This window comes from Phaseolus vulgaris, chromosome 5 (genome assembly GCF_000499845.2).
Source record: "Phaseolus vulgaris cultivar G19833 chromosome 5, P. vulgaris v2.0, whole genome shotgun sequence".
Classification (NCBI taxonomy): domain Eukaryota; kingdom Viridiplantae; phylum Streptophyta; class Magnoliopsida; order Fabales; family Fabaceae; genus Phaseolus; species Phaseolus vulgaris.
This window is the reverse complement of record NC_023755.2, coordinates 4,310,952-4,325,915: the sequence shown is the minus strand read 5'-3', so window position 1 is coordinate 4,325,915 and position 14,964 is coordinate 4,310,952. Positions and strand designations below refer to the sequence as shown.

At 32.4% G+C, this 14,964-nt stretch overlaps 1 protein-coding gene across 1 annotated transcript; it reads right to left on the bottom strand.

The window, feature by feature from the left end:
- Positions 1-257: 257 nt before the first annotated feature.
- Positions 258-4,543, bottom strand: LOC137834927 (AAA-ATPase At4g25835-like). Its single transcript, XM_068643170.1, has one exon. It carries the CDS (start codon positions 2,054-2,056, stop codon positions 500-502), a length of 1,557 nt encoding a protein of 518 aa, XP_068499271.1. The 5' UTR covers positions 2,057-4,543; the 3' UTR covers positions 258-499.
- Positions 4,544-14,964: the final 10,421 nt, after the last annotated feature.

The following is a 14,964-nucleotide window of genomic DNA, read 5'->3' as shown; positions in this document are numbered from 1 at the left end:
TTTAATTTTCAACTAATCATTTTCCTATACATTTTACTTCTTCTAATTTAAATATAGCCATTTTTTACCAGTCTATATAAAATAAATAAATTTAATGTAATGTCACCATATTTAAGATAAAAAATCTCTGAAATACTATTGATTTGATTAGAATTTTATGACTTTATTACATAAAATTTTACTGAAAAGTAATTTCAATTTTTTTCAAATGAAATAGCTACAACTAAATGTTAACTATGGCAACTGAATCAACGAACTTTGTTGAACAAAATAAATAATAATCATTTGATTTTTGTTGTTGTCACGTGTATTTATATGGTCTACAAAGCCATTGATGAGGTTCCTAAAAAACATTACTTTAAACAAAACATTAAAGAACACGAGGCAAGCACTTTTATACGTTCTACAAAAATAAAAAATAAAACAAAAACACTAATCACAGTACACAAACAACCCTACATGCATCCAAATTTTGTCTTTCCCTCAAAAAAAATAAAATTTATCTACCAGGGTCAGATCTTGTCAAAGACCTTAACCTAACGAAAAACTTGACCTTTTTATCCCAATTGTTATTACCCCCATGTTGGTCCTTCCTCTTCTTTCCACTCAAAGCATCCCAATTCTCCGGCGACCCCATCAGCAACACGCTCTCCGGCGACCTCACTCCAACCGTCGTGTCCTCATTCTCCGTCTGATCAGCGACGGCGGCGGCGGCCAGCATCCGTCCCTGCATGGCCGCCAGCACTTCCCTCATTGCCACGTCAGCATCTCCTCTATTCCGCAACAAAATCTCTCCCACGTGTGCCGGCGTGAGGGACCCACCCGAGCGAATGCAACCCTCAACCGCCTCGAATAGCACGTGCGAGTCCACGCCGAGGTAGTTGCGCGCGAGCTCGCGGAACGCGTGAACACCGCACGTGTTGAGGCTGACGTGGACGTCCATTCGTCCGCAGCGCACGAGCGCGGGGTCCACACTATCCCTATGGTTGGTCGTAAACACCACAATCCTCTCTTCGCCGCAGCAAGACCATAACCCGTCGGTGAAATTCAAGAGCCCCGAAAGCGTGACGCGCCCACTCTCCTCGCAGCGCGTGAACGACGCCGTTTGAGACTTCTTTCTCTTCGACATTTTCGCTGCCTGCGTTTTCTTCGTTGTTCTGTCTGCCGTTAAGTCAACGGAACAGTCAATGTCCTCGATAACGATAATCGAACGGTTCGTCGTTTGGATTAGTAACGACCGTAACTCTGAGTTATCAGCGACTTTGGTTAGCTCCAAGTCGTAAACGTCGTAACAGAGAAAATTTGCCATAGCGGCTATTAAACTCGATTTACCCGACCCGGGTGGGCCGTGGAGTAAATACCCACGTTTCCAGGCCCGGCCCACTCGGTTGTAAAACTCTTTGCCGTCAGCGAACGCCGTTAAGTCGTTTTTTATTTGTCTCTTTAGTTCGGGCTCGAGGGCGAGGGTTTCGAAGGTGGACGGGTGCCGGAAGGGGACGGAGACCCAACCCGATTCGAAGGAGCCCGACCCGGTCGTATTGTTGGTGAAGAGTCTGCGCTCTCGCGAGACGCGCTCGAACTCCTCGGCGCGTGCGGTGACGTGGGCAAGGTAGGGAGAGAGGAGCGTGTGGCGGTGACGCTTCGGGAGGCGGAGCGTGAAGCTGCGCTTCTCCTCGAGCGAGTCCTGCGCGGTGTCGACGTGGTGCGTCCATGTGACGCGGTGGCCGCGGAAGGAGTCTTGGACGGTGTGGTTCGGGGCGACAGCGAAGGAAATGCGGTTCGAGGAAGGCGAGCGTGAGAGCGTTAGTCGGCGGCATGCTGCTGCGGGGGCGTGGTTCGCGGCATTGAGGTAGAGGTGCACGTGGCGGTAGAGGTCGTTGAGGTCGACGCCGCAGTAGCCGTTGAACTCTGGAATCTCGAAATAGGAATACGGAGAAAGCAGATCTTGCAGAGATTCGTATAAGGAATGGAGCAATGAGAGAAGCTGGGATGGGAGAACGTTTTGGAGCACGGTGAGTAACCCTAACAGAGACCACATTTGTGATAATATCTCCATTTTTGTGTGATTTAGTGTTTGTTTGATTGAGAATTGGTGGAAAATGGAAATTGGAAAATGGAATTGAATGGTTTGGGTTTAGAGTTCTTATACGGTGCGTAAAAGCAGGAACAAGGTTCTGATAAAAAGAAGCATTGGGTTGGGCATATGGTAGAGTAGGTAAAAGTTAAAGATAAAGATGGTGATGAAGCCGACCGCTTTGCTTTTTGCTTTTTGCTTTGTTCGTTTGAAGATGTGAGAATGTGATAATTGAGTTTTTGGAGGGTTTATGGCCATAGCCTTGCCAAGACACATACATTGCCATGCGTACAGAATCTAGCAAATGCAGATTTTTGTTTACCAAAGGTCCCGTCTTTCGTTTTGTTGCTTGTTTTCTGCTTTGGAATCGAATCGATTGAACGGTTTGGTTCCTTCTGTGGGCTCAAACACCAAAATCACACAAAAATGCTATGTTTTGCCAATTGCCAAAGTTTCAGCTAACCTTTCAATAGTTATGGACCAAAAGAAAAACTTTCAATTGTTATTTTTTCCCTTTTGGTGCATTTTCTACTTGTTCTTTGAAGTGAGCATGGATTTTTTTCGTGGTTTTCGTTGTAGTTTTGTCGAAATTAAAGAAAATTGCATGCAGATATATATGGTTGTCAGTTGCAAATTATGTTCTCTAAACAATTATGGAATTTTGTTTTCTCTTGCTACTCCTCCATTGAAGTTATGTACTGCGATTACTTTATTTTACTTTTTTTAAAATAAAAAGCTGTCATATTAAGAATTAAGAATGAGGCATATGAATGATCTATCCATCAACTTTTGAAAAAGAAACATAGAAACTGTCTTACATGCCCCATTCGTGAATAATGATATATGGGCACTCTTAATTTGTTTTGCTATCTTTCACTCTTGTTATATCATATCTACTTATGTCATTAAAAGTTGGTCTAGTTGGTATGGATCATACTCATATTTCCCAAAGATGTGGGCTTATATTTCCGTGTCGATGCAAGGATTTTGTTAGTAAATAATTATCTTCAAGCTTGCTGAGTCTTGAGATCTCTCTTCACTCTAGTAATTCTTTGGGACGTAAGTCACTTAACTTTTGATTCACCAAAAGAAGATATAAAAAAAGAAAAGAAAAGAAGATAGTAGCTTCTCTGTTTTCTTCTTCCTCAAAGTGAAATAGCGTGGATTGTCTATACATCTTTAATGTACAAATAATCTGAGATAGCATGGAGTGTGTATGCATCTTTAATGTATAAATATTAAATGTCAAATGAATAGACTAATAAGTTGTTTCTTCAGATAATATATTTCTGTATTTTCTTAAATAAAGTATGAATTTGATATTTAAATATGAAAAAAAACTCGGTGTTTTGGGTTAGAATTGCCTGTTTCACCCTAGAAAGATAATGTCAGATTAACAGTGGCATTGGAAAAATTTACATTATTAGGCTATGACTATTCCCTTAAAAAAGATCAGAATTTAGTAAATGAAAAAAAAATAAAAAAATCATGAAGAGTTAGACCTTATAAATCTTCCCAACTCTAATTTATTATCTCTTACAATAAATACTTATGGGCTTAGTAAAAAAATAGAAATTAACAAGAATACTTGGAGTATACAAAATTTACTCTCAGCAACAATTACTGAAACCTATTTAAAACCAGGTTCGAGGTTGCATTGAACTTTAGGTATATTCGTTAAAATTCAATCAATTTTACAAACATCTTGGTCTTTAAGTTGCACCTGATTCCCATAATTCTACAATGCACACGCGCCAGCTAGCTTTAGTAAAGGTCTTCAAGAGACAATCCTCTAGCAGCAATGAATCACGGCGGCATGCGCATGCAGACACTCGGGGTTTGTTAGGGAATAGTATGGGGTGGATCTCGTTGTGTTTAAGCTGCTTTTGTTTCTTTCTTGACAAATCGCACTTTATCTTTTCCCCTATAGTTCTAGAAATTTGTGCCTTCAGAGGTCAGAGAATGTTCTGATGAATTATAACTCATCAGTCACTCATGATGAGTGTCAAGTTGGAGATGATAATAAGGGGATGATGATTATATTGCTAGTTATGATTGTCACATTTTATTGCACCGTATCAGTTCAAATGGGTACGACGAACCCACTGGATAAATTTATATTCACTATATCTTTTTTGCATAGGACCCATTGGATAATATTTTATTCATAATAGCTTCTTCAGGGTTTTCTCATTTTCACCTTTGTACTTATAGGCTGTATAGAACATTACAAGCGATGACGTTGTTATATTTCAACCCACAATAGCACAAATATATAAGTATGTAATTAGATTGTTACTGAAAATGTCGATTTGTAACTTAGTTTGCTTATTTGGTTGGGCACTTCTATGTATATGCCTTGAACTTTTCATTACATTCTTTTAGGCTTTTACTTGTTGAGGTGGTGACGGGGTCTATGAGATTGATATGTATAGATCTTTAAAGTAATGCGGATGGTGGTATTCTTTCTTGTGCATTACATTTCTTTTATATCTTTTACATGCTTATATGCTTTTGAAACAAAGTTTCATTTATGCTTCTTTACAGAAATTTGTCTAAATCTCCTTTACTAAAGCAACGCTATTCGCACCATCAGATCATGATCCTGTGGTGTTTGGCTGTCGTTCTTATCTAATCTTTGTTGCCCCTTCAATGGTTTTAGGTATCTGCTTATAAAATGGTTGAAATTTTGAGAAAGGAAACATGGAAAGAGAAAATAAAAGGAGGAGGAAAAGAAAAAGAGGCATGTGTATGGCATTAAAAGCCACGAATATGGAGATGGGCAAAAATTTCAGTGTAGGTCAGCCTTCAGTGAAAGCCCTGCTTAAATGGGGGTATCAAGAATAAAGTCACAAAGAGGTTCTCCCTGGAATGTCAATGATCAAAGGGATCATATTCCATCAATGCACGGGAGGCATAGCAATATCAATTCATCAAGATAATAATAGTTCAAACTGCTAAGTAGAGCAGTCTTATGACTCTATAATTCTTGCCAAAAATTCAAATCAAGTTTCTGGATGAACTTCTATATAGGAGTAAAAATGAAAAGATAAATCAGCTTATAAATCTCACTTTTTAGAGAAATTAAGTGAGAAAGTCTTATTTAAAAGTTAAAAACATTTGTTAAGTTTTACTTATGTGAGAAGTTCAGATGATTTTACTTACTTTTTTTCTTAGGTATTCATAAAAAAATTATCTAAATATCGATGCCATTGAACTCTACCAGAATTAAGCAGGCATTTCACCTATGTAGTATTCTTAGTTTCTTATGTTACTGGTTTGGATCAGCCTTGAGACAAAACCCTGCCTATATTGGGGTATCAGAATAAAGTGGAAAGTGGATTCTACAGGGAATGTCAAATAATGAAGTGGATCATATTCCTTTTATGTATGGCACTTCTTTTACAAGAAGGATTCTTCAAGAAAATTATTCAGAACAATGTAGAATTCAGTAGTGTTATTTTTCCATTAATTATGGAAGATTGCACTTCACCTATTTAGTTTAAGGTTTGGCTTGATAATCAATTAACCATCTAATTTTAGGCTATTTTCTATCATTAATCTAAATCAATGTATAGAAAGGCTATTTGATATTTGCAGGTATAATGGGCTGTTACAAAAGTTTGGTGCGAGTAAGAAAAACATGTTTATAAGTCTTGATAAAATATGACGCTTCTAGCTTTAGTCAACAAAGAAAACCATTTAATGATTAAGGAGTATATTAAAAGTAAACAAATAAAGAAGTAAAAGATTACGATATCTGTTTTCATTCCAGTGCGATAGATGCAGGCCACTCCAAAATTATTAATATGAAAAGCTTACAACATATTGTTAATTACTCATTACAAATTTGATTCTTGTACCAAAAAACATTACGAAGTTTTTAAGTCATCATTGCTTAGTAAATATTATATATATAATTGCATCATATGTAAAAGGAATAAAACTTTCCACAAGAAGATGCAAACAATAACACTTGGTTTAACTAGTAATCTATACATCAAGATTGATAGAAAATCATATCTTAATTACTTAGTCATACCAAGATGAATATTGCTCTAAAATACTTATATTCTTGAACATCTATAAAAGCAAGATGATTACAAATATAAAGACACAACTACAATTTTATATTCTATAAACTTACACTCTCTGTTTTTAGTCCTTGTACAGTGAGAAAGAATTTTTTTTTTAATATTTTAATATTCTTTTTCTATGATTGTTGTAAGAAAGTTTTCATAGAGTTATTCCTCAGGTTCAACCTTCATTTCTTTGTAGAAAAAACGACAACAAATAATATTTGAGATTCTTAGTCTTAGGATGAAATTAAGAAGAGAAAATCAATAGTGATTTTGAGTAATTGTATGTGTAAAAAATAATTGTGTCATCCATGGTAATCTATTTGAGACTATTGGAACTCTTTTAAGAGTTCTTAAAGAAGAAATAAACGTAATTCAAGAGTTAGGGTGAATCATTCCTTATATCATTCTTATCATATAAATTATTTTTCATTAGATGGTCTAACATCCATGTGAAAGAGAGTCATGCACTCTGTTCAAACCTCTTATAGAATTTACTTGTTACTTCAAGTTGATGATATTGTTTAAAGTTTGAATTGGATATGATATGTTTGTTATGTTATGGCTCGAGTGATCTAATACATAAAATCTCTAACTATTATACAACCATTGAGTTAAGAATTTTGATGATAAGTATGGTTAAACATTAAATTTATTATTATTTCGTATTATAAATATTAATGTGCTTATATAAATGAATAAGTAAATTTATACACAAAACCTTCCATTAGTTAATAAATGATTAGATTATCTAATAATTATGTGTTTAAAGATTATATGTTTCTAATGGTAATCTTGATTTAGCTAAGGTTGATAGAAAAATCAAATCATGCTCAATCCCTTAACCTACATTAGTTGTTTCAATTGTTTCCAATATATTTAGAGACTTGTTCTCAAAGGACCAAATCTCATCAAGTCCCGTGACCCAACACCAATTGTTTCAATCGTTTCCAATGAGATAAACTTTTAAGATTATATTAATATACTTGTTCTGACAAACCTAAATCCTGTCCAATCCTTTGACCTTCCACCAATTTCAATTGTTTCCAATAACATAGGTTTACAAGATGACATTAAAAGACATGTTTCCACAAACCCAAATCTTGCCCAATCTCCTAACCTAACACCCGTTGTTTCAATTGTTTCAATGACGTATGTTTTCAAGATGATATTAAATGACTTGTTCCCATAAGCATGAATGCTACCTAATCCATTAACTCAACATTAGTTCTTTTAGTTGTTTCTAATGACATAATTTCCCAAGATGATATTAAGAGGCTTGTTCTCATAGATCTAAATCCTACTAAGTCCCCTTACCCCACACTAGTTGTTTAAATTGCTTCTAATGACATAGGTTTGCAAGATAATATTAAGAGACTTGTTCCCACTAGTCCAAATCATGCCCAATCCCCTAATCCAATACAAGTTCTTTCAATTGTTTCTAATGACAATTTTCCAATATGATATTAAAAGGCTTGTTCCCACATATTCAAATACCGTTGAGTCCTTTGACCCTACATCAGTTGTTTCAATTGTTTTCAATGACTAAGGTTTCCAAGATAATATTAAGAGACTTGTTCCAACAAGTTTGAATCTTGTCTAGTCCCCTGATCCAATATCAGTTCTTTCAATTATTTCTAACTACATAGTTTTTTTTATATCAAGAGACTTGTTCTCACATGTCCAAATCCCACCGGTTCCCTTACCCAGTTTCTATTGACATATGTTTCCTAATTGATATTAAGAGACATGTTCCTACATACCCAAATCCCAACAAGTCTCTTGACCCAACATAAGTTTTTTCGGGTGTTTCTAGGGTGTTTCTTCCTACACCCATTAAATTTCTCCTTGCATCCCATCAATTAGGTAAAATGATCAAAATGTCCCATCTAATTCACCGTCATTCTGGAAAGCTTTTTCCAGAACATACTCTAGAAAATTTATTTCGGATAACACATTTTGAAATGTATATAATACGTTTTAGAAAGTTTATTCCAAAAATTTTGTTCCAGAAAAAGTTTTATGGGAATATATTTTATGAATTTCGAAAAAGTATGTTCCAGAAACATTCCAAAATAGTAATCCAAAAGTATTTTTAAAAGAGTTAAAACAGTCTTTTTAAAAATTAATGGGGTGTAGAGAGAAATTTATTGAGGTGCATAAAGACCCTTGTTTCCAATGACATGGTGCTCCAAGATGATAGTAAGAAACTTGTTCTCATAAGCCCAAATCTTACTTGAGTGAACCAACTTCAATTGTTTCAATTGTTTCCAATAATATAAGTTTCCAACTGAAATAAAAAAGACTTATACATGTCCATATTCTGCCTAATCCTCTTTTCGGACATAGATTCCCTATATAAGATTTGAACTTATGTAGCTTTGTTTGTGTTTTGTGATTAATGTTTTTCTTTCATCTTTTCTAGTGGAACATGTAAAAGTTCTTGACTTATGTTCTTTATTGTTTTTGTTTGAGGTGTTCTTTAATGTTTTCATTAGAGGTGGATGTTGTTGACAAACCTTGGGTAAATAACCATTTTGTGAGAATTGACTTTCGAGTAATATCACCATATAAATTAAAAAGAAATCAAAATAATTATTATTATTTTTTTTTAACAAAGTTCGTTGCTTCTGTAGTCATAATTAAATCTAATTGCAACCATATAATTTAAAAACTATTTTTCAAAATTATTTTTAATCAAAATTTTATATAAAAAGTTTGAAATTTTAATCAAACGTATTTCAAAGAATTCTTTATCTTTAAATAAGGCGATGTTAAATTAAATTTATTATTTTTGTAATCAGTAAAAAATTTACTTATATTAAAAATTAGAATGAACAAAATGTATAATTGTCAAAAATGGTTGTGAGATTTGACACAATTAGGCATGTTAAAGCATGAAAATTGAGTAAATTGGATTAGAAGAATTTTATACGGATAATTAAGTTCTAAGCATATGCGTCCTTAGACCAACTTAAATTTTTATGCTTTTCTTTTATAGATTAATGTATATTTACTTTATGAGAAAACCTTAGTATATTCAATAAAGGATTACTTTGTTTAAAATTTAAAAATATTTTTTTTTCTTACAGAGTGATTTATTTGTAAGTAACTTTTTTTTTTTTTTTTTTATATAAGTAACTTAAAATTTGTTTGACATATCACAGTCTATCTATCATATGCTCTCAATAAAATAAAATAAAAAAAATTAAAAAAACAAATAAAGGCTAGTACAATATGGTAGGACCAACTCAAAAATCAAAGTAAATAAAAAAAAATCTAAACATAAAAATTATTATTGAGTAGGAAACCCCATTAGAAGAGAAACTTCTCACATACTCCCATATGCTTCCATGAGAATTATTATTTTTTAGTTTAAAGTCCTTATTAACTTGTTTGAACATATTTTCTTTTATTTTAAATTACATAAAGAGACCTATAAAACATTTATAAAATTACATGTTTGTTTAGGAAAAAAATATTTTTTAACTAAAAATAATTATCATATATATATATATTGAAATTGTATTAGAAGCAAATAATAAAACATAAATTTCAAAGTTATTTTAAGAAAATAAATACATAAGAAAAACTAATGTTGTACTCGTTTTGACAATTAACCATTGATTATATTACATACTTTTTCGCATATTCTTTTTTTAATTAAAATTGACTACTATATTTCTATTTTTTTAAAATTATATTATATGTTAGCAGTGAAAACTAAAATATCAAATTTATTTAAAAAAATAAATATAGGAGAAAAACTAATGTTGCACTCGTCTTGACAATTATATCTGATAGTTTTTTTTTTAATTTCTTCCATAATGTTTTTTTAATTAATTTTTTATTATAATTTTATTCTTTTTATTATTTATATTAGAAGCATAGAAAAATAAAGTGTCAAACTTATTTTAAAATAATAAATACATAAGAAAAACTAATTTTTCTCTCGTTTGGCAATTAACCTCTGATAGTATATAATTATCATCTCCACCATTAAAATTTTGTTTTGTAGGTTTTCACTAAAAAAATTAATTTTCTTACAAAAAAAAATATAGATTAAATATCTATAAAATATTTTATTTATATAGAGAATTTAAAGAATAATTTTTTTTTATATAAAAGTTAAAATATTTTATAAAAATATATTATTTAGACAATGAACAAAAGAATTAAAATTTAAAAAATTATGTGAATAATTGATTACTATTAAATTTTAGAAAAATCAAATTTTAACTAAGCATACAATTTAAAAAATATATATTTTCTATTTTCTCTTATACTTCGACACTTCTCTTTATATTTGTCTATAAATATCACGTAATGCGAACTCGGTCTTTTTTAGATTTTCCTAAGTCAATTAAAGTAGCGATTTCATTTGTCTCATATAAAAAATATGTTATTTTTAATTGAAACAATTTTTTTTTATATATATTAAGTATTGCTAGGCTGAGAGGTCTAATTGAAAAATTATACCGAAAAGTATAGTCGAAAGGTGTAACAAAAAAGTATATAAAAAAATAAAAAATAAAAAATAAAAAATAATATATATATATATATAATAAATATAATAAATATGGTTACGGTAGCAAGATCCAGTATGATAAAGTCCAAATTAATAGATGTGTGTTTAAAAAGATATTGGGTACAAAAAGAAAGGCCCAAGTAAGTTATGAGCCCAATAAGAAAATACTATAAATAGGACATTAGTCTAAGAAGTAAGTTAGTGATTTTTATCTAATAATTACATAAAACTGATTTTGACTTTGACGTCAGAGCGTCTTACAGGTACACACACCCAACCGTGAGAGGAGATTGAGAGGAGAAGCCGAAAGGTGCAGTTGATCCAGCCCAGCTTAGGAAGCTTGTCAAACTTAGGTCCAACCCGAAGAGCCCAATTCGAGAGTCCAACCTGAAGAGCCTAATCCGAGAAGTCAACGCATTCTGCTTGAAGAGAGTTTCTGGGCCCTTTTGCATGAATATTTTCGCGTACTGTTAGGCCGAGAGGTCTAACCGAAAAGTTGTTAAACCGAGAGGTTTGAATAAAAGTTTTTTCTTTACAAGTTAGCATTTTGCTTATAACAAAAATAAATCAAGAACAAGTTGAGAGAAATAAAGTTGAAAGGTTTCATATTAAATAAACTTCAAAATAATACAATTAACACAATCATAAAAATGACTATCAAAATGGTCTAAAACCTGATAATTATTCGGGATCTATACAAAAATTGAGTCAACACTCATTTAATTCACAACATTAATCTCTGTTGCATCTTCATCGGGAATTTCATTGATAGGAACTAATTTACCATTGTAGAAGTCCTTGCCCACATAAAAGTTTCCCACATCTAAGGGAATCCTGTAAAAATATTTGGCTTGTTGAAGAGTTTTATCGAAACCTAACTTATGTTGATCAATCACAAAACCTTCAGCTTCAGATACATTCAACTTCAATTGACTTATTTCTTTTTGCAGAAGCTGAATAGTATTATTTTCAATTTCTTTAGCAATGGATAGTTATGATAGTTTTCCTTCAGGTGTTGATTTTCATCTTGAACCTTTGACTTTTCCTCATGAATTTTCAATCTTTCAGCAGTTAAATAAGCAATTTCATTCTTAAGAGATTCCTTCTCGGTTTCTTGCTGAACATTCAAAGTATCCAACTATTTTATTTGAGCAGTCAAAGATTTAAGCTTTCCATTTGATTCATCAATTTTGGTCTTCATCCTTTCAAAATCAGTAGAGGAAATACCACTTGTACTTTTTTCCTTCATCATTTTTCCGATTAATAAAGTACGACTTGAAAGTTCAATAACAGAATCAGCCAAAGATGGAGCATCAAATGCTTTAAGCATGTTGTAGGAAGACTCATCAAGGTTCGTTTGAATAAATTTTGAAAACCGAGTAGTAGCATCAAAGATTGAATCTAGAAGTGATTGTGAATAACTCCCTTGAATATGACGATGACGCCTAGAAGATGAATGCGATCTCTTAGTACTTCAATCTCTTTTCTTATTCTTCTTTGAAGGACCATCAACATGTTCATCATTTCTGAGCTCAATAGCTTCAACTCGAGATATCGGTTCGACAATCTCCATTTGAACTGCATGATTAATTTATGGTTCAGGTCGAGGAGTCAAACCTCCTGCTTTGTTCACAATTTTGGAGAAGTAAGATCGAGCTTTCGGATTAGTGGTAGCCATCAAACTTGAAAACCAATAAAACATTTAGCCAAGTTAAAAATCTCTTGTTACGTAGCAAAATTTGAAGAAACACATACCAAGGAAATCTCGTTTCGGCATTTTTGAGGTGTATAACCGTAATAGAGTGCGAGTAGGAATCTGGTAGGATAAGTGACTGAGAACTTCAATAACACAACGATCTTCGGCATCCATCGAATGGTATGACCAAAAGTTAAACTTCAAGAGTTGACTGGTCTAGTAGAAAGGAAATTTTGGAGCATCACCATCAAAGAAATATTTCCTTCCATCCTCCTCTATTAGAATTTTGAAGAAACCTCCTTTGAAATTCTTATATGAGGAAGTAAAATGTTTAAGAAAACAAATTATAGATCTACTAATAAACGGCAACCAACTTGGTCATTTACCAGGCCGAGAACTATAGTAATACAAGAAAGCTTTTGGACTAGGAAAAAAGCGATAGTAGTTTACACAAGATACAAAAAGCTTGCATAGAAGCCCAACCATTAGGATGAAGTTGGATAGGAGAAATATTTAGATAATTCAGTACACCCATTTGAAATTCGCTTAAAGGAAATCGAATGTGAAGATCAGTAAAAAAAACATTCATAAAAATAAAAAAAAATCACAACTATCATCTTCACAACCATGACAAACATTATCAACATCTCCAACATGTCGAAAAGAAATTATTTCTTCAACAACATTGGGAGAATAAATGTGAATATTTGAAAGAAAATCACGAAGATCTTTAGAAGAACGATACCAGAGAGAAAAATTCTCAAACCTTAGGATTGACCCAATTATAACTAAGACGAAGGTTTATCCTTGGTGTAGTTCTCTCGGCTCTTTCGGCCTCAACATCTGTAGTCGCTTCATTTGAATCCTTCATACATGAAAGAGTAGCAAATGATGAGACCGAATATGCATCTCGGTCGGCTCGTATCACTCTTCCAGTAGATTTTCCACCCGCACTTGAAAAACCCGTAAATTCATTAGAAACGGAAACAGAGTTGGAGATAGACATTATACCTTTTGATGCAATTTACTAAAACTCTCAGAAGTAAGAATAAAAGAAAGTGTAAATAAGAACAAATGAGATTGAATATTTATAATAACAATAAAACCATACACTTGAAAGGTCACAACATCTTAACCATTAAAACGTTTCGCATCTAACGGTCAGGTGCATCTATCACATCAAGTCAATCGTTGTGATCAAGAAAAAACACATAAAACGAGGCATTTAATATGAAATCAAAATGATTTGAAAAAAGATTTTTGTCTGACAAAATTTGAATGCGTTTTTTTCTTTTTATTTTTAGGCATAATGTCTTTTTCAACAAAATCCTCATGTCCGGAGGCCTAGTGTACTGCTCGGCCGAGAGATCTAACCGAAAAGTATGTATGTAAAAAATTTAAATGTAATATATATATATATATATATATATATATATATATAAATAAATATGGTTACTGTGACAAGATGATAAGGCCCAAATTAATAGGTTTGTGTTTAAAAAGATATTGGATACAAAAAGAAATGCCCAAGTAGGTTATGAGCCCAATAAGAACACATTATAAATAGGACATCAGTCTAAGAGGTAAGTACGGTGATTTTTATATGATAATTACATAAAACTGATTTTGACTTTGGCATCGGAGCGCCTTGCAGGTATACACACCCAACCGTGAGAGGAGACTGAGAGGAGAAGTCGAAAGGTGTAGTTGATCCAGCCCAACTTAGGAATCTTCCCAAACTTAGGTCCAACCCAAAGAGGCCAATTCGAGAGTCAACCCGAAGAGCCCAATCCGAGAATCCAATTTGAAGAGCCCAATCCGAGAAGTCAACGCATTCTGCTTGAAGAGAGTTTTTGGGCCTTTTGCAGGAACATATTATATATAAATTTTTTTATATAAATAAATTTATCATTTTTAATTGTAATTTAGTTTTGATATAGTTTAACATAAATTTATGTGATAACACGTATAACTCAAATGTTTGGTAAAAAAAATTCACATTTTATTAGAATTATTGATGATGTAATAATTTATAAAATTTAGACTATATGATCTCTCTTCATAAACATAAATATGTGTATGTGTATGGTTATATAAGAATTTAAAATTTGAGAAACTGAATTTACATTTAAATAAAATATTAAAAAAATATAAAAAATTGAATAAAATATATTTTAATTCCAAACACTTTAATTTTATAAAATTTTAAAATTTCTTATATAAACTTAACCTTCCATGAAACAAAACACATAGCTTTCTCTCATCCTTCTCTTTACATATTCTCTCTCTTCTCTCTAAATTTTTTCTCTTTCTATCTCATCTATTTTGGAATTTGATCTCCCCTCACAATAGCTCAAGAATCAGGAATTGATCTTATCTGATTAAACATATTAAGTTTTTATTTAATCTAAAGATATATTCCTCTCTTTTTTAAGATTTTATCTCAATCTTTGTAAGGTCAGAAAAGTGTTCCTCTCAACTTGGTAAAACTCATACTAAAATTTGGTGATTTTTGGATACCTTGCTCTAGGTCCCTATACTTTGGAATGACTCCACTGCTTAAGAATGGACTTCCACTATAATAAGA

What these genes read in the sequence shown, in the direction of transcription:
- LOC137834927 (XM_068643170.1), bottom strand. Translation starts at nt 2,056, where the DNA reads ATGGAGATATTATCACAAATGTGGTCTCTGTTAGGGTTACTCACCGTG.